This window comes from Carassius auratus, chromosome 6 (assembly GCF_003368295.1).
Source record: "Carassius auratus strain Wakin chromosome 6, ASM336829v1, whole genome shotgun sequence".
Taxonomy (NCBI): domain Eukaryota; kingdom Metazoa; phylum Chordata; class Actinopteri; order Cypriniformes; family Cyprinidae; genus Carassius; species Carassius auratus.
This window is the reverse complement of record NC_039248.1, coordinates 3,697,374-3,717,999: the sequence shown is the minus strand read 5'-3', so window position 1 is coordinate 3,717,999 and position 20,626 is coordinate 3,697,374. Positions and strand designations below refer to the sequence as shown.

General features: G+C 35.8%; 1 protein-coding gene across 4 annotated transcripts in view; it reads left to right on the top strand.

Annotated features, from left to right (window-relative positions):
* LOC113091090 (CMP-N-acetylneuraminate-beta-1,4-galactoside alpha-2,3-sialyltransferase-like) overlaps positions 1-20,372 on the top strand; it is a 41,152-nt gene extending 20,780 nt beyond the window's left edge. For all 4 annotated transcript variants that reach the window (XM_026256548.1, XM_026256524.1, XM_026256541.1 and 1 more), the window contains 7 exons: positions 2,060-2,154; positions 5,087-5,150; positions 5,231-5,326; positions 5,581-5,767; positions 14,616-14,762; positions 17,476-17,622; positions 19,445-20,372. In XM_026256548.1, the coding sequence (XP_026112333.1) occupies positions 2,060-2,154; positions 5,087-5,150; positions 5,231-5,326; positions 5,581-5,767; positions 14,616-14,762; positions 17,476-17,622; positions 19,445-19,534 (826 nt within the window). In that variant the 3' untranslated portion in view covers positions 19,535-20,372. The remainder of the gene's footprint in view (positions 1-2,059; positions 2,155-5,086; positions 5,151-5,230; positions 5,327-5,580; positions 5,768-14,615; positions 14,763-17,475; positions 17,623-19,444) is intronic.
* Positions 20,373-20,626: the final 254 nt, after the last annotated feature.

Sequence of the window (20,626 nt, the reverse complement as noted above, 5' to 3'; positions counted from 1 at the left end):
GCAGTTTTAGTAATTTAATAACTTTTGAAACAATCTCTAAGAAGCACCTGTTGAAACTTTCTGAAAAGCGTAATCTCAACATTTTCTCTAGCCTTTTAAAATTGGTCTCCTTATGAAATGAATATCCGATTATAGTATAGGACTTGCGTATGCTGTAATTCTAGTAATTATGAAGGGTTCACATAGTTTTCTCACAAGTGTACGTGTTTGGAGGTTGGAGGCAGTGAGAAACGCGGGAGTGTGTGTCACCTTCACTTACAGTGTTGGGGTGTGAGGAAGCGCAGAGTCGTGGTTGTGGACGTGGGAATCGAGTACACCGGACCACCTGTGTCATTAGTGCATTACTCCAGGGCTCGGACAGCTGCGTACAGCATGACAGAAGTGTTCAGGTGTTGTTTTGTCAGCCAGTCAGATGTTCGGGGTAGTTTGTGATGTGGTTAGTTGTGTCAGGTGCATGCTGGGTGGAGGATGTTGACAGAAATCAAGGCGTTTCTCCTTGAAATACAGCTTAAGTTGTATTTTGTGGACAGTATGGGAGAGTTTTTCCACTGTTAATGATTGTTTGCATAATATGGTTGGTTTGGTGCTACATAGCATTAAACAATAAAGTACTCAAGACCTATTATAATCTGTTGGTCACATAATGCAGTTTCTCATCTATTCCTGTTTATACTCTCTTCTTGTTTTTCTTAGGAAATTTGGAGAGTAACTAAAAGCAACTTCTAATTTCACAGCGTTTATGATTGTAGCTATTTTAAAGTAGATTAGCTTTCAAGGTGCATAGTTTTTCAGTAGTGGTAAGATAAACATATATATATATATATATATATATATATATATATATATATATATATATATATATATATATATATTAGATAATTTACGTTTTCAGTTAAGCACATGTTCTGTAATGCATCTTGACATTAAGCTACTCTCTCATCAAGCTACAATACAGTAATTGTTTCAGTTATTCTTTATAATGATTATTTTCTTATTTACAGTTACTTTAATTCCTAGTTTTCATTTTACGTAACATCACAATGCACAAAAAAATGTTTAGCAATAAATAAATGTTTTATATAAAAATATATTTCCTATTTGTAATAATTTATAATTAAGCAAATGAAAAAAATATATAAATAAATATTTTGTTAATAAATAATAATGATAAATTCTGCCAAGAATTATAGTTGATTAGTATAAATACTCTAACTCTAGATTATTTTCAGTCATCAAGCATCATAAGCATTTTCATGGAATTTTCATGTTAGAATGTGCAACATTGTAACCCAATGTCATCAGAGCAAAAATAATCAATGGATCTAGTTATATGTCTTGCAGACATTCTGATACCGAGTGTAATAAGACTTTAACTAGTGTCATATTGCTGTGTAGCTTTGGAAGATCAAATTCATCTTAGTGAATCGATTTATTCAGATGATTCATTTAAATGGAAAAATCGCTGAGTCATTCGTTCAGTCGGCCAGGTCTGTTTCTTTTATTTTTAACATCTTTCCTATAAATATAAAACCTGTCATCATTCACCATCACAAATGTAGGTCATTCCAAGTGCACGCTGCTTTCTATCCATAAAAAAAAAAAAAAAAAAATCTAAAAATAGCATTTCAGATAAGAATTCTTGGTGGAAAAATTGTGCATTTTTGTGCCAAAAATATTCAGATTTCAAAAATAAATTGTCATCCCACAGTTATATATTTCAAAAATAGTTTTATTGAAGTTGGATTGTAGTCGAATGTCTGTAAGTGAGCAGCTTGTAGCTTGGTGATCTCAGCTCCTTATAAGTCTGTCTGCTTGTTTTGAGGAAAAGTCAAGTTTAGGCCTTAGACATTCCAGTGCTCATCTCTTACAAACTGATAAACACACCGGTAGCCAGTGGGATTATGGGTAATGCGAAGCTCATAATCCTTTCCAATATTCCAGTGTTTTTGATATTGCACCGGTTATCAGAGTATCGCTCCCCTTCTCTCACGCAGGCTGTGGAGTGATTAGCGTGCTTGTTTTAACTTGTTTTCTCTCTGTCTATTATTTATTGTTTTAGGTTTTCAAAACCTGCCCCCATGTTCCTCGATCCAAATTTCAGGCGGCTATCAAAGATCAACACTTACGTGCCTCCGTTTGGAGTAAGAAAACAAGGTATTTTTCTTTTTTTAGTTGTTTTGCATCGAGATGTGAAAAAGACAATATATATGAACTGAATGTACAGTATGTATAATAGTTAGATAGAGTGCAACATGAACTTTTTGTTTCCAGCCCTCGCTCAGTCCAGTGATTTTTGTCCTCTTTGTATTTAAATGTTTATTAACCTCTTCTCTGTACAACGTAACAATCATAACTCACACACTTGGTTCAGACGGGCCTAGTTCTCTCTGAGGAGGTCAAGTAAATTAGTGTTTCGCAAGAAGTGCTTTGTAATTTCAGACGCCTGTGTTTTTCTCACACAAGCGCTTGTAAAAATCACAAAGGAAATCACAATCTGTTGTTCAGTCAGCAGTCCTCGGAGGAATCTACTGCCGGTCGGATACTAATCTCAATGATCGTTGTACATTTCTGTTTTCACAATTCTTCTCCTCACAGATATTTTCCCACAAATATTACACATTTTCAGGCATCCATGATTATATGAAAGTAAGTCATGTTGTACTACATCAAGGGTCCATTACTGAAGCAAAAAGTGCATCCTAAGAATTTAATTTTCTATTATATTTTACAATACTGGTCAAATGGTTGGAGTTAAGATTTTTAAATGATTTTGAAAGACTGCATTTATTTAATAAGTCATTTATAACACTAAATTATAAAATATTATTTACATTATTTTTTTTAATAAAAATGTTTTTTTAATACAAAGTTAAAGAGATCAGCATTTATAAAAAAATAAAAAAAAATCTTTTGAAACATTATAAATGTCTTTACGGTCACTTTTAATCAATTTGATGTTGCCTTGCTGAAAAATAGTGTTCATTTCTGTACAAACTTTATTTTAAGGTCCAGTTCTCACTATTAACAAACCATTAACTACAACTTTTGCCTCAAACTCCTAATCTTCTGCATGTTTATCCAGAATAGGTGCTTTTAAAGTATTGATAAACAGCCAATATGTTATTAATAGGCATGCTATTAAACAGTGAGAATTGGTCTCTATACTAAATTGTTACCTAATTTTTTTAAATTCTTAATTACCCCAAACTTTTGAATGGTGAGGTATCATGGCTTCTGCAATAAAAGCATAAGAGACTTGTTCCTAAAACATTAAGACTAGCAGCAAACACCAATTATTTCGCAAAGATTATACACATGACTTACAGATGAGGAAAAAATATATATATTAGGTAGATGTTAAACTAATTAACCCGTCACCAAGGGCTCCTGCAGGTAAAGTGGAAGCCGTTTCCCCGTGGCCTCTATTCAGTCAGGTTTTCAATGGTTCTTTCATCCAGTGTGCTTTCAGACATTGAAACCAGAAACATGAGGCATTTCTCCTTTCCACTCACCTTCATTCATGTCTGCCCTGGAGGTTTTGGGTGTAATTACCTTCCAGCCTGATTAAATCACAAATGTGCATGTTAAGTGATGAGTTCTGCTCTGACTCCGTTTAGCTGCTTTGGCAGAGGCTGTGGGACATTAAGAGCAGAGCTGTCGGCATCTCTGCATCCGTCCCGCTGAGGTTTCTCAAACACTGGTACTTGAATTACATGTCTGTGTGGGAATTACTGCTGTCTAATGTGCTCTAATGTGATGTTGAGATGAAAAGCACTTGAAATGCTGCTCATGCTTTTAAACAGAGCCCTACCTTATGGATTCAACTTTTCATGCTGCAGACATGAATGATGCCTTAAAAAGTGTGGCATGTTGAGAAGAGGAGTGATACTGCTTTTCTAAGTAATCTGGATCACATTGTTTAGCAGACGGACTATAGTAAGGACCAAAAGTGACGCAGATCACTGGTTTTGTTGTTGTGGAGTTTACGTATGAATCCTGTTCTATTATCTTTAGCATAAAAAGCCTTTTCTCCACTGGAATGCCTTTCAGTGGAATGTATTACTAAAAATAGAATGATGCATAAGATAAAGGGTGTTCTAAACTTAGGGTTATTCCTAATTCTTAAGTGTGTTTGAAGCTGTGATGTAGGTTCTTTCCCAGGAGGCTACAGAATTGTTGGCAGCATGTGAGAACATTTGCTGAAAATTTGCTCAACCTCATGCCTAAAATGCTAATGGGCGTGTTGGTTCATGGGAACAGATTTGAAGAAATCTAGCATTCCATCAGTTGCTCAGCAATGGATGCTCTGCAGTGAATGGGTGCCGTCAGAATGAGAGTCCAAACATCTGATAAAAACATCACAATAATCCACACCAGTCCAGTCATGTGAAACAAAAGGTTGTGTGATTGTAAGAAATGTTTTAAACCATCTTCCATTTCCCTAAACTGTGTTTGATCAGTGCATATTTCTCTCCTGAATCAGAAAATATGTATTTTTAACTGGAGAAAGCAATCCTAAGGAGGGCTCATATTTTTGCTGGAAGCAATAGTTTGATGTTTTTTTTTTTTTTTTACAAGCACAGCTTTTCACTTTAGAAGACATACATTGATAGACTGGAATGATGTGGATTACTTGTGAATTATTGTGATGTTTTTATCATCTGTTTGGACTCTCATTCTGACGGCACCCATTCACTGCAGAGCATCCATCTACTTTGCTCTAAATCTGTTCCCATGAGGAAATGAACTTATTTACACCTTGAACGGACTGAGGATAAGTACATTTTCATCAGATGTTTAATTCAGAGTAAACTATTCCTTTAATTCAGTCCAACGTTCATGCATAATTCACAGAGATCTTCCACCTTAAATATTATGTACCATTAATATATCTGTGACCCAAATCATGTTGATTCAACATAATATGCTAATTGTGGTCACGAGGAATGAGTGGGTGATATGTAACTGTAATCTTTAGCTATCTGTAATGTTAGTTTAGTTATTTCTGTTAGAAAATCAATAGCTGTTTTGTTCAGACATTTGTTCAGTTGCTTTATGTAAATAATTGCATTTTCTCTGTCCACAGAATATATCATTGATCGCATTTTAAAAGCTACAAAGAGATATTCACTTGGTTCAGAACTTGACAGGTAATTAATGTCCACATAATCACCAAAACACAATCTCATTCTTTTGCAAGAAACTCTTATTTTGTCATTGTCTCTTGTAGTATAAGTTGTAAGAAGTGTATTATCATTGGCAACGGAGGCATTCTGTCCAACAAGTCCCTGGGATCCCAAATCGATCAGTATGATGTTGTTGTACGGTAAGTTAGTATAAAAGTAACTTTTTATAAATTTCTGCTTTGCACTTTTTTTTTTTTTAATTTTCCACTTAATATTTGGCATGTTAACACAAATCAGTTGTTGTTTCAGAAGAGGAGCAAGTTATTACACTAGCTGAATGATTATGAATACAAACAGCTTATTAATGTTCACAGCTGAATCCTGCACATCAATAGCAGAAAGTGAATGGAGAGCGTTTGGATGTCACGTTGATTTGTCCTCTGGGTTTTATTAGACTGAACGGGGCTCCAGTCGCCGGGTTCGAGAAGGACGTAGGTTCGAAGACCACCATGCGTATCACGTACCCCGAAGGAGCCATCCAGAAACCGGAGCGCTACGAGAAGAGCTCGCTTTTCGTCTTCTCTGCCTTTAAACCCATGGACTTCAGATGGCTGCGTCACATGGTGCTTAATGAAAAGATGGTAAGGCGTTCACAAATCTGAAACCTCATGTTTCATCAACATTTTTTTCTTATTTCAATCTTATTTGACTATATTTGCATCCAACAATAGGAATACAGTATTCTTAGTTAGGTTTTTTTATGTTTAATGTTATTCAGTAAATGTCTTTTTAAAATCAGCACAGAAAATGCTAAAGAAATTGTCTGCTTATAGTAAATCAGTCAAATTGTTTAAAAAGAGGGTTTAGAAACAGTACTTGCAGATTTACACATTACCATTAGGGGGCAGCATAGTGTGTGCTCTGAACAATAATATTAAATATGAATACCTAGGGTCAAAAACCTATTTTTAAAACCATTTTAATTTTAGAAATAAGCCATGTTCTTTATTTTCTAAATCTTTTTATTATTATTTTTACAAAACCGCAATAATGTAAACCTAAATATAAAACACTTTTGCTGGAAAACATTAGCATACTTTTTTTTTTTTTTTTGTAGGTTTCAACATTTTTACTGATGCTTTCAAGTAATTTTTGCAGGAAACTACATATTATTATATTGGTGACAAATCAGCAAAATTTGCATTAAAAAACGTTTGCAAGGAGTAAAGACAGATGTGCAAGGTCAGAGAGTGAATCAAAAGCTGAGTTCAGTTTAAGGGACATAGGCCAGAGGTTTGTCACCACAGGTACCTACTGTATGAAACTGCTTTGGCCTTGTGGTGCATGGAGTAGAGATGGATGTGGGCTTTGTGTTTGACGTGTCTTTGATAGGCCGGTGTGTAACTGGTCATGAGGACTAACTTGTAATATTTTTGTTGCCACACTTTTAGCGCCAGGTTATTTTAAGTTAACTCTCTGATTCAAATTCAATTGTCACACATGTAACAAATGTATCTCCAAAGATCTTTTTGGACTACTTTTAAAGAAAACAGCTCATCTAATTGTAGAGAATTATGCAAAGCAAACCATGCAATGGCCACACACAGGTAGTGGGAGATAAATTTGTATCCTGAAAAGGTTAGTGGCTGAGATTTGTTGATATAACCTATCTGTTTCCCTTGAGTCTTTCTCTTTCTAAAAACACTGATAACGTTTCTTCTGCCTTCTGTATACTGCTCCATTAGAGTTCCCACCACCAGCCGAAAAGCCATTAGGACTAAGAGAGAAGGAACAAATGCATGTCTTGGATCTGGGACATAAGTGTTCTTGGGTTAAGAATCTTTAAAAAAAAAAAAAGACATTTTCAAAATGTAAAGCCATGGAAAAAGGATCCTAAAGAGTACAAAAAAAAAAGGTCCTCAAAAAAAGATCAGTGTTAAAAACAGCTTAATATTTTTGATGAATAAACATTTCAAAGAACAGCATTTTATTTGAAATATAAATCTTTTGTAAAATTACAAATGTATTTCCAGTTGCTTGTGATCAATTTAATGCATCCTTGCTGAATAACAGCATTCATTTATTTAAAGAAAAGTCTTATTGACCCCATACTTTGAGCAGTATGGTGAGCTACTGCATTAAAAGTGTTTAAATGGCTATTTTTACAGTACACAGTAAATGCTGCTTCAGCTGACATTGTAAAGAAAACTGTAGACGAAAAATATTCGTCAGTTATGGTTGTACATGAATATACTACAGTAACTATGATATTTTTAGCATGTTCAGGTTTTGAGTATTAAGTGGAAAACATGACTACTAGTCTTATTTAGTTGGTCTTAAATTATTTGATTTGCTTCTAAAAGTCTTAAAAAGGTTTATGTTTCATTACCTTAAAATACAGCTTACTCTGGAGTAAAAAAAAGAAATAGTTTCATGCCATAGCGTGCGTTTTAAATAGATCCATTACCGTTTACTGCCAAAACAGTGATTTACTGAACAAACTGAACAATAAATGAACCAATTTAAGTCGAATTTATGTGTAATTTTGCGTAATGATAAACAGACTTAAACCGAAAAACTCTGCGGCAAAGAGCAGTGAAATAAATTCTTCCCATAATTGTTTTCAGTTAAAACGTCTCTTTCACTTTGAGAGCACTATCCGTCTCTGACCCGTCCATGTGAGACGTTCGTTCTCGTCCTACCGCATGCTACAATCACGGCTCTAATTTACACATGAAATTAAGCGGAACGTGTTAATTCGGTGAAGGTTTTGAAGTGTGCAGACTGTCTTCTGTTCAAAACATTCAGACAGGAATACTGATGAGGATAATTGGGAGGTCAGAGATGAAGTAGATGTTTTTCCTTTGTGTGTGTTTATTGGCCGTAGTCTTCGCTTGTGATTCTTTGACGCAGAAATGCTCTCATTACTTGAATCTCTGCTGATTTGGAATTAAATGGCAGCTATGTCTTCTGAAAGCAAAAGAGCGGCCAAGAAATCTTGTCGTAAATGATGCATCCACACAGCTAAATCATCAGTGCTCTTAGAGCAGCCAGTTTAGACTAATGCCACCATATGTGAGATGTTAGACCAGAAGAAGATGTGCAGAGGAGGTTTTGCTCGTGTCTCTGCTTATGTCTCGTCTTTGAAATCAGCTTCAAACACAGCCATATAGAAAGACAAACATGAGCAGGTGGACAAGGGTCAGTAAACTAACTGCTGTTGTCTCCACTGTCATGTCAAACAGCTTTGGATGACTAATCGCTAAAGAGAAGAGGAGGAACACTGAAAGAACATTTTAGCAGATTTAAAAGATTTGATATGAGAAGATCGTATTCAATTTGGCTTAAGATGATTTGATGCAAATCAAATTTGAGAACATTCAGGAAGTTGTGAGATACTTTGAGATCATTCAAGGAGATTTGAGAACTTTTTAAAAACATTTAACATCATCAGGTTAGAGAATACTTGATGATCTTAAATTTGAGGTCATTCAAGATCATTTGTGATCCTGGACCACAAAACCAGTCTTATCCATTGATGGATAAGACTTATTTCCATTGATGTATGGTTTGTTAGGATCTGACAATATTTGGCTGAGATACTGTACAACTATTTGAAAATCTGGAATCTGAGGGTGCAAAAAAATCAAAATACTGAGAAAATCACCTTTGAAGTTGTCCAAATGAATTCTTATCAATGCATATTACTAAGCAAAAAATAAATTTTGATATATTTACAGTTGGACGTTTACAAAATATCTTCATGGAACATCGATTATCGATCATTTTGATCCATACAATTTTTTTGGCTATTGCTAAAAATTTACCCCAGTGACTTAAGACTGGTTTTGTGCTCCAGGGTCACATCTGAGAACATTTAAGAAGTGATTACAGTAAATTTGAGAAGATTTGATTTGACTCTAGGAGAGAAGGAATGTTGCAAGAATATTTCACAAAGAATGTTTGAAAAGATTTAATTTGACTTTGACTTATTTGACTTATTGATCTTATTGACTTATTCAAATTATTGATCAACAGATTTAATTTGACTCAAATTTAAGAACATTTAAGAAGATTTGAAAAAAAAAATACATTTGTAATCTATTCTTCTCACTGACTGTTCTCAAATTAAGATCTGATGTGACCTGAGAAGGAACATTGCAAGAACTTAAGAACAAGAACTCCAAGGCACTCGAATTGTATAGTGAAAAGTTAAAAAGACTTTATTGCATCACTGGCTTTATACGTTAAAACTCTTTTGGTGAGAGGTACATCTACGCACTGCGGCCACATGCCTCCATCAGGGTGTCACCTTAAATATATATTTAAAGTGGGGGTGAAATGCTATTTCATGCATACTGAGTTTTTTACACTGTTAAAGAGTTGGATTCCCATGCTAAACATGGACAAAGTTTCAAAAATTAAGTTGTACGTTTGAAGGAGTATTTCTGTTCCAAAAATACTCCTTCCGGTTTGTCACAAGTTTCGGAAAGTTTTTTTCGAGTATGGCTCTGTGTGACGTTAGATGGAGCGGAATTTCCTTATATGGGTCCTGAGGCACTTCTGCCGGAAGAGCGCACGCTCCCGTATAGCAGAGCACTGAGAGCACAACAGACTTCACTGATCAGAGCGAGAGCGTCGCCAAATGTCACAAAAGAAGTGTGTTTTTGGTTGCGAGGGCAAGACAACCCTGCACAGATTACCAAAAAAAACAGCATTAAGGGACCAGTGGATGGAGTTTATTTTTACAGAGCATCAACGGAGTTGTGCAAGTGTTTTTGTTTGTTCCCTGCATTTCGAAGATGCTTGTTTTACAAACAAGGCCCAGTTTGACGACGGATTTGCGTATCGTTTATTTCTTAAGGATGACGCAGTCCCAACGAAAAAGGGTCACGATCGTGTGTTGGAACCGCAGGCGGTGAGTAAAACTGCTTCAAATATCTCTGTGTTGTTAACTTAGCTATCGGCGTGTAAGCACATCAAGTAAACAACATGCGATGTTGTCATCAAACTCCACTTTCCACATGTACAGCTTAAAAAAAAAAAAAAAAAAAAAAAAAAAAAAAGACGACATAAAGTGGAACTTAGTCATTTTCCAAAACCGCTAAGCAAATATATACAGTTTCAGTACATACCACATAGAGACGTCGTTGCTGATGCTGCTCTTGTTAAGTTTCAGCCTCTGGATCTGATTCTGGATCATAAATATACGCTGAATCTGACTGTTAGCCATGGTTTGTTTTGGATGTTTTTTTCCCTCACGGTAATGTCACAGCTTCCACATGCTCTCAACGCAAAAGCCTATTCGCGCTCGTGATTCTTTAGCTCCGCCCACACGTCACGCCTCCAGTCGCTCTGGTTTTTCCGGGAAAAAACGGTACAGACTATCTTTCTCTTATGAATATAATAAAACTAAAGACTTTTTGGAGTTATGAAGGATGCAGTACTACTCTATAGGTACTCAAGATTAACAGGATATTGAGTGAAAACGAGCATTTCACCCCCCCTTTAAATATGTTCTTAAATATGTACCATCCCATACAACCAAAGAGCATCGAGATTTTATACCCCATACAGCACTTCTTGATGCATTCAGTGCATTGCAAGAAGTTAATTGATTTGATTTGAAAAGAGGACTTTATTTGACATTATTCCCAAAGATTTTACATTAAGATGATTTAATCTAACATCTTTGGGAACATTTGAGAATGTTTGAGATAAAGAATGTTTAAGAAAAAGAGGATTTGACACGAAGAGAAGAGAAGGAACATTTTAAAAACGTTTCACAAGTTTGAATAAGATGATGTGATGTTACTCAAATTTAAGATCATTCAAGAAGGTTTGCAATGATTTGAGAACATTAAGAGAATGTTTTAGAGAAAAAAATGAGGAGATTTAATCCTGCTTTTCTCCTATTTTCTGTCAGGTTTGTGATCCAGACCGTTCTTGTTATACTGAGCATGCTGTCTAGGTAGGGAGCTCACTAGGGTTCGGAACAGAGCTCATGTCTTATGAATCATTAGATGCTTTGTATGACATCTTCAGCTTACACACTTCAATACAATGGTGTTTATGAGTGTGAAGTGTCCTCAGAGTCTGGTGACTCAGACATGAGGAGACAGAGGGCTGGGGGTCAATGTCAGGGGTCAGCGGCCCCTACTGCTCCACAGACGGCTGCAGAAAACCACAGTGGTTTATGAATGCCACAGTGTGTGTCAGCCCGATGGAAACTGATGGATTGTGTGATAACGTCTGTGACTCGCACCTCCAGAGTGTCAGAGCGACTGAGAGCAGCCATTGTAGTGAATGAGCCTCGGTGGCTTCCAGCGCAGGGAAACACGACCCAATCCACGCCCACAGGTTACAGCCCAACATCATCACTCAAACTCTTTTAGCCAAAGCATGGGAAGTCAGGGAATTACCCGTCAGAGAAAGTATGTGTGTGGATGTGCACATTAGACTCAAAGTGAATCACTAAGAGTTCAGTCAGTGACTGGCTTGTTATGTTGATCAACTTCAATGTCTTTTAGAGACGCATGTGCTTGAGTAGATTAATCACAAGTTGTGCTTTTGCAACGGAAGGATTCCGGAAGTAAAGTGCCATTCAGAGAAATTGAGTTTTGAAGTTAAAGATTACAAATATATGCACTTTTTTAATACAAACCTATACATTGAGCTTCAGGACCAGGGTTTATATTGTAAGGGACAATATTGCTTGTTGACAGAGGGTTTATGATTTCATCAATTGCAATGAAAAGGCAAAGCAGCACAAAAAGAAAGCTGAATCATTTATTCCAGTGACAACATACTGTTAATAAATTTATTTATTACTGAAGATTAAATATTATGTTTGTGCATCCATCCACATCCATGTACAGTAGTTAACCAGTCTTTATTTCAGTTTAAATATAATATTAAATATTTTATTTGTTTGACTTGTGTATTTATGTAGTAAACCAGTCTTCATTGCAGGTTAAATATCTATTTTGTGCATTTATTTATTTAGTTAGTTATAATGACGGACTGTACATTGTATCCCTTAATAAGACTTAATAATACAATTTAAAAGAGCCCTAATTTAATCTTTACTTATAGTAAATGACTGAATAAATTGGAAATAAAACTTTCTTTCTTTCTTTCTCATACATTTGTTTATTATAGAAATGTATTTAAGTATTTTGTTATAAATGTATATCTTCGCATTTAGTGTGATTATTGTAACATTGTGTCGTTGTATGTTTTGATCTGGTTCCTGTGTTAGTGTGTTTGGATATGTGTAAATGCTCATCTGTAGAAATATATTGAAGAATTGTTTTTAAATCTCATATCATTTGGGAAAAATATTTCCAGAATTAAGTTTGCTGGAAAAATTGGGCGATCGTGATTTTTAGAAGAAAAAAAAAAAAAAAAAAAAACTTATAAATCTTATTTGTTGATCATAAATTATTTAGCGTTTTTTTTTTTTTTTTTTTTTTTTTTTTAAATATATATATATATATATATTCATCTATTTGAGTTTCATTGTATGTGGTGATCTCACATCGAGCTTGTTATGCCGTAGTGCTGTACGTGCTCAGATTAGTTTTCCTCTTGTTGCTACGACAGTGTTGAGTGACCGTGTCTGTAATACAGCACAATGAGCCATTTGGACGCATCGGCAGGCATCCATCAGCCAGAGTTCAGAGTTCATAATCATTAGTCAGCTCTTCTGCAGGTCTGTTTCAAGCAGCTGGGTGACAGCTATCAGAGAAGCTCTGCGTACAAAGGCCTCGTGCGATGTAGGAGGTGGATCCTGCCACCGGGTGATTGATACAGGGTCTTCCTTGCCTTTGTGGCTTTGTTTGCGCTTCTTGTTTTTCATGGGGCTTTTAAAAGGCTCCTGTCCTCTCCACTTTGCAGGGTATTGTGTTCTTCTCTCTGCTCGAGCCACGTCACATTTTCCACCTGTGTGTTTATGACTCTCACCCTACGAGTCCAGCACCCAACAGCAGATCGATTCACCTCTGCTTTAGTGCTCACTCAAAATATGTCAGCGTTTCACCTTTACCTGCTTTCTGCATCCTTAGGCCATGCCTCGAGTGTAGTGAAGACATTTATATTGACACTTCTGAATGTTGCTGTGCTTTTTAATACTTAAAAAATGAATGCATGACAACATTTTGTGATTATTATTATTTTTTTAAATAAATTAATACTTTTTTTGAGCAAGTAAAGGATACTTTAAAGACATTAATAATTTCAATTAAATGCTGTTGTTTTGAACTTTATATTCATCAAAAAATTCACAGAAATATAAAGAAGTACAACTGCTTTCAAAATTGAAAATAATCAGAAATGTTTCTTGAGCAGTAAATCATCATATAAGAATGATTTCTTAAAAGATCATGTGACACTGAAGACTGGAGGAATGATGCTGAAAATACAGCTGCACATCATAGAAATAAATTATATTTTCAAATATTAAAGGGTTGTTTTTAATTATAATAATATTTAACAATTTTGCTGTATTTTTGACCATATAAATGAATGTCTTGATGAACGTAGGAGTTTTCATGAAACTTGTACTGTGGCAAACTTTTAAGCGCTAGCTATTGTTTATGGTATGAAATCTGATTCAAATAAAATTCTTGGAAATATGTGTATTCAGTAGCATATGCAATGCTTTATCAGTATCTAGAGTGCTAGGGCTTACTCATGCAAAATAACAAACCTGACACAAATTGTAATGTAAAAAGCTAACAATGTTCAAAAAAGGTCAAATAACAGTGATAGCATTTGATTAGTTATGACGGAGGAGTATGTGCACGTCTTGAACAAGGCTGTTGTGACTGCTAGCTGTGATAATGTTATGCCGTGACACAAGTGGTTTGTATTACACCTTGTATTACACATGCTTTGTGTTACACCAGAAAACCACAAGTAAGGCTCCTGGGGCCGAAGCCCTTGTTGTGCGACCCTCTGTAAAACCCGTCCATCCCTTGAAAACATGGGCAGGACGTAATTATGCGGCGTGTTTATTTGTAGTACCGTGACTCGAGATGCCGTTTGATGAAATCCCACCAGAGTCGTTGCTCCAAAATGTCAAGCGGCGTTAAAGCTTGTAACAGTCACTCTCTCCCAGGTGTGTCCCAAAGATCCTTCATATTAGCTGCAGGTGAAGCGGGCGTCTCACGAGGAGAGAGAGAGCTCTGTGTTCAGACACGCTCTTGGCTCCAACGCTTTGCCAGCATTACCCTTTTTAGTCTGATTATCAAAGTGAGCGGCTTATTTACTCAGCTGAGAGAGCATTATTCAGCGGCTGCGAGTGACTGTTCTGTGTCAGCTTCACTTTAGGCCTTTCTGCGTTTATTATAGCGTGCTCACAGAGCAGGAGCGTTTGAAAAGAAAAGCTGGTAAAGACCGTCAGTGAAGTCACGCAGGTTTATTCTTTTCATTTGTGTCTTGGAGTAATTCAAGTGTTTTCTGTGTTCTGCTCTTGATGTCTTTCAGTGGATAACGACGGGATTCTGGAAGTCTGTGGCACGTGTCGTTCCCAGAGAGCCAGAAGACATGCGCATCCTGAACCCCTATTTCATCCAGGAAGCTGCTTTCAATTTCATCGGCCTTCCACACAACAATGGCATCATGGGAATAGGGGTGAGGAGCAAACACGACATAAATATTGAAGCAGTCAATCCTAAACATACCGTAATAGTCTGAATTGTCCAAAAAACTTTCTAACTTTCTCCTCTTTGAAAAAAAACCAGAGGCCAGTTGCATAAACAAAGCCTATGTCTTAGGAACTAGTTAGATCAGAGGTAATCTGTGTATTAAAAAAATACACACAGTACACACACATATATTATGTAAACAAAAACCTATATTTTGGATGCAATTAATCGCTATTATTCGTTTGACACGTGTGTATGTTTATATATATGTCTATATATAAACACACATATACTATTTAGTGGTTGATCGATATATCGCAAAGATGATATATTGGCAGATTTTGTCATTTTTCAAATATCTGCATCGGCCGATATGTTTTTCTGCTTGGCCGATGTGTTCGAGGTGGGACTTTTATTTTGACGGCGCTGGGAAAGGCAGTGCCTGAACGCACACAGTGCTCACACTCTCTTGTTTACTGTCGTTGTTAACAGGTCTGTGTAATACGAATAGAAGTATGTCTAATAATCAGATACAATGGTTAAACAAAGGAATTAATGTATACAAAAACTATTATAAAGATTGCTTTTATATTATTAATAATAGAAAGGCAAACATTATAATAATTTCTTGTTTGCAATCAGCATTAAGCAAATACGCATTTATTTAATTTAAACAAATCTTTGAATGACTAATGAATATTTAATTACACAAACCTTGCAAACTTTGTCGAATCCAGCTGTGAGATCTTGAGAAGTGTGCATTTTTATGCAGCATGATGGTGTGTTCTCTGTGTGAGGGTCGGTCCGTGTTAATTGAATGCTTTAAACTTTAAATGTGATTTCAAACTATGCTGCGCTTTATGCATTCGCCCACAAGTGTTACCTTGACTTCCCAGAATACCGAGTGCCCTGTTGGTTACAGTGGTTACATTCTTTTAAATTATATTTTTATTAAATATTTATTTATTTGTGAATCTATTTCAATCTCATTTCAAATATTTAATCTATATCAAATACGTCATCTAAAGTATAAGTATGTCTATTTTACAGATTTATTTTTAAAACGTTGTCAAATTATTTAACATTTCTTAAATATGAAAAAAAAATCACAAAAAAAGAAATCACTCTTGCATTTTCAGCAAAACCTCATCTATGATATCCAGATAGATACTTTAAGATGACTTTCCCTAAAAGTTGACACAGACAAGCAAACCAACAATTCAATCAATAAGTAAATCTATTTATGTACGTGATCAAAATGTACTGAAATGATCCTAAACTCTCTCACACTGGCCCGGGGTCAGTGGGTCATCCGTTTTGTTGAGTCCTCTGAGGTGACGTCTCATCTCCTCCTGATCCAGAGACTGTGTGTGCTCTGCTGCTGTGGAGATGTGGTTGGAGGGGCTCGAGCTGTGATGCGTTTCCTGTTATCAGCATGCGGGCGGAGCGTCTGGGGCCGGATTAGTCTAGAGAGTGTCTCTCTGTGGTGATAAAGCTTTCACATTGAGACTTGTCTCTCCAGCCTCAGTGGATCAGGTGGTGACTGGACGATCCCTCTCTGCTGACACACACACACACACGCGTTTGTTTTGTGAAAAGTGTGTTCATCCCATAGGTGTAATGGTTTTTATACTGTACAAACTGTATATTCTATGGCCCTACCCCTAACCCTACACCTAAACCTAACCCTCACAGGAAACTTTGTGCATTTTTACTTTCTCAAAAAAACTCATTCTGTATGATTTATAAGCGTTTTGAAAAATGGGGACATGGGTTATGTTCTCATAAGTCACCCTCTCCTTGTAATACCTGTGTCATACCCATGTCATTATACAGAGTTGTGTCCTGATATGTCACAAAAACATGCCCACAGACACACACACCCGCTCTGTCTGTGTCTCTGATAACGTCAGTCACACGGTGCATTATCTGTACTGAAGTGTGTCAGTGTCCAGTCCATCCATGGTTGTTCAGCATTTGCTCGACTCATTTGATCTGTTCTTTTCACTCTGCTGTGTGGTATAAATTAACCATATAGTAATGAATTAAAACTTGTTTTATTACTAATAGAAAATATCTATTTGTATGTTAAAACATACATTTTGCAGTTTAATACTTTGTTAAATTGCTTTTGTGCAAACAGTATTGTTGTAAATGCAAAGATAGTTAAAAATTGTTTTTTACATTTTTCTGAATCTCTCATTTACGAATCTGTCTGAATCACAGAACATTTACAGATGTGGACTTTTTTGCATCATTATAACTATAGTTTCTGGTTATTACTTAAATTTTTATTTTAGATTGCCTCAACATCAAAATCTTGATTGAGATTTAAACAGTAAAACACTTACTAACTTAAGAGTACTTCAAGACTATCAGTCACAGGTTTATAGATGTATGTTTATAAAAAAAAATGTGCATATAAAATAAAAGTAGATATTTTATATTAAGCACATTCTTGTTTCTTGTTGAATATTTTTAAATACAAAAATTATATTATTTTCACATATAAATGTACTGTTTTCCATAAAACATTTTCTTAAAAGACCATTTGCAGTAATAACCAGAAACCTTTTCTTAATCTCGAGGTTCTGTGAATGTGTCTTTGAATACATACTCAAGTAATGTCTCTTGGGTTTTTAATACACTGTGACTGAACACTTAAGATCATGCAGTACTAAAAGTGTTTGTTTTTCCAGAATATTCCTACATTGGGGACTGTTGCGATTACGATGGCTCTTCATAACTGTGATGAGGTGGCGGTGGCTGGATTCGGATATAACATGAGCACACCTTACGCACCTCTGCACTACTACGAGAAACTCAGGATGTCTGCAATCAAAGAGGTAACACTCACCTGAACTCTTACAGAACTAGTGAGCTGCATTCAAAACCCCTGGAATTGATTTTAATTTTTACCAGTGAACCCCGTTATTAGATTTTATTCTCTTTGAACTGAAAGGAGATTTTCACAGTGATGCCATAGAACCATTTTTTGTTTGCCAAAGCACCTTTCAGTGAAGTGTTCTTAAGAGAACCATCTTTTCTTAGAGTGAAGAACACTTTAATGTTGTGAAGGATCTTTTTGAGTGTAATTTTTGTTATTTTCAGGGGGTTTTTTTTTTGCTCTGAAACCTGATTAATTTCTGAACACTGTCCTATCGTAGTTAACAGAAATGTCCTAGTTTTGGTATGTAAGATGAGTGTTACATGAATGTTAATTTGTAAATGTGTCTTAAGTACAGTACATTCGTGATGTCCGCTCACTGATCTTTGGGAACATCCCATCCGATGAGTCACGTCCATAAACAGGTCACCTGACCTCTGTTCCATGCACACGCAGAAACCCGAGAGGTCAGAGTAATGAGGCAGCGTTGGCCGTCTGAGCTCTGTGCGCGTTCTTCTTTCAGTGTTGAGGAAACTACTTTGATCCTGTAGCTTTGCCAAGCTTCTAATAAAGTGAAGCAGTCGGACACTACAAGACAGGGTTCAACAATAAGGATTTATTTCTGATGCTATAGTCAGACCAGTAGTTCCTTTATGTCGAGAGATTTAAAAAAAATATATTATATTGATGACAAATCAGCAGAATGTGCAAAAACAATGTCAAGTCAGCTTTATTTCTATAACACTTCATACAAATAGATGGTTTTCTTCATAACAGTTTCAGAAAAAACCGAATCAGTGATGCAAACTTCAAAAATGAAGCATTAGATTCTGCTCTAAAGCTGATTTAAAAGACATAATTACCCTTAATTTTATTTATTTATTTTTTTTTGTTTTTTACAAAACATTTTTAAGAGGGAAAACCATAAAAAAAAAATTATCCGGTCATTTTGGACCCGAGTATGTATGGCCGTACCATTAGGTGGGTATTTATTTATTTTTTTTAAGTATCTATAAGTTTTATTAGTGTCACAGAAATATTGTAAAATATATGTAGCATTTTTACCAATATCTCACACAGTTTTGGAGCTGAATTTAATTTTTAAACATGAATATGCACAACTATTCACAAACCATTCCTGCGTGAAATATTTGACCTTTTTTTATGTAAATTTATGCAAGTAAATGTATGTATTTATTTATTGGTAGTAAATATGTACGTTTCATAAATATGGGCTGTTTTGTGCAATCATGAGTTAAATTCAAATACATTTTGTTAAATTCCATTACTTCCATTAATTATATGTTCTTATAAATTTTGTACAGTAATATATTCAAATATAATAGTATACAGATTTTGAATGCAATATGAGGGTTACGTTTGCCAAGCTACAAGATTACATATGCAGTGGCATCCAAACACTGGCTTAAAAAAATAAAATGGGTAGCAAACCCAATGTTGGCTTTTCATGATGCAACATAAAATACTTATCCAAAGTGTTGTTTGAAACTGACCTGTTTCATGTTTGTTTTTTTGTTTTGTAATTAGAAGATAAAAGGATGATTCAACAGGGATGGCAAAACATCATGGCACTGTATTTTACACATGCACATGTTTACTTGAGGTGGACCGTCCGAACTGCATTTGTGGCTTGTTAAATCGAAAGCAAAGCCGCATGTGCAGATGTCATAGCTCTTTAAATGCTGTACGTTACCAACTTCTGATGAGCATCTACCTTATTGTGCTCTTTCTGTTTCTCTCTTTCTTTCACACACACCCAGTCATGGACACACAACATAACCAAAGAAAAAGAGTTTCTGCGAAAGCTGGTGAAGGGTGGCGTCATACAGGATCTGACCCACGGGATCTGATGTCACATCCTCGTCATGCAGCGGATAGATAGTATTCACCATATCACTGGTGTCCGGCATCCCAGCCGATGGACTCGCAGGAACACGAGCCGTCAAACGTCCAGAGATGTTTGAGCCAATTGCATGAGGCCACCAGAGGAAGTGACCTCACTTCATATGCTAGATGGTAACTTCAACTCAGATATGGTAATGCTTGTTTTAAGATGCCACGTAGATGAGAAAGAGTAGACCCGACAGAGACTGAAAAGTGCTGCTTTCTCCTGTTTTTTTTTACTCCACTGTATTCAGTATTTATTAGACAGTATTTTAATCACATCATTTAAGATGCTTTATTTTTGAAGCCGAGTCAGCTTGATTGCTTTAATATCGTTCTCTTCAATCTCAGGCAATGCACAGCAGCACACAACAACTGATTGTCACTGTTGATTTTCTGCTGCTCAGCTTCCACTTGTTTCTGCGCCTTGCACATGTATATCCATCTCTGTGTATAACCTGATCTTGAGACCAGGTGGATTAAAGTATTATCAAGATTCCTACATTCAGTCTGAAATGGGCTGTTCATTTGAACTGTAGATTAATGTGTAATATGTCCATTGTTTTTCTATGTAAACACGCACTAGATGGACATATATGACCATTATGCTCGTGTCTCATGTCTTTTGCAGCATCTCACACACTTTTTACATGCAGCGCCAATCATCAATGTCAGTTCCAAAACAGTGTACCAATCCAAAGACCCAGGAGGCGGGACAAGCGTTGCAAGCTTTAATTTACAGAAGCAAGTTGGAATAGCAACTGTTCTGCACTTTTTTCTAAACTATTCCTGAGCGCTGCGTCTCGTGTTTTTAGATGCAGAGATGCTTTCTGTGTAAACAGCCCTCTAATAACGCAGAAGAATTGTATGTTATTCAACTTCAGTTGGTAGTAGATTACATTTGTTGGTACCAAATTATATGAATCAAATCACATGATTCTCTACCACTGATACCACCTATACAATAAGTGTTTTAATAATTCAATTTAAATAATGGCATGTAGTCTTCAAGTACTTCTAAATGATGTTAATTTTAAATGAAGTACTAGTTTCTAGTT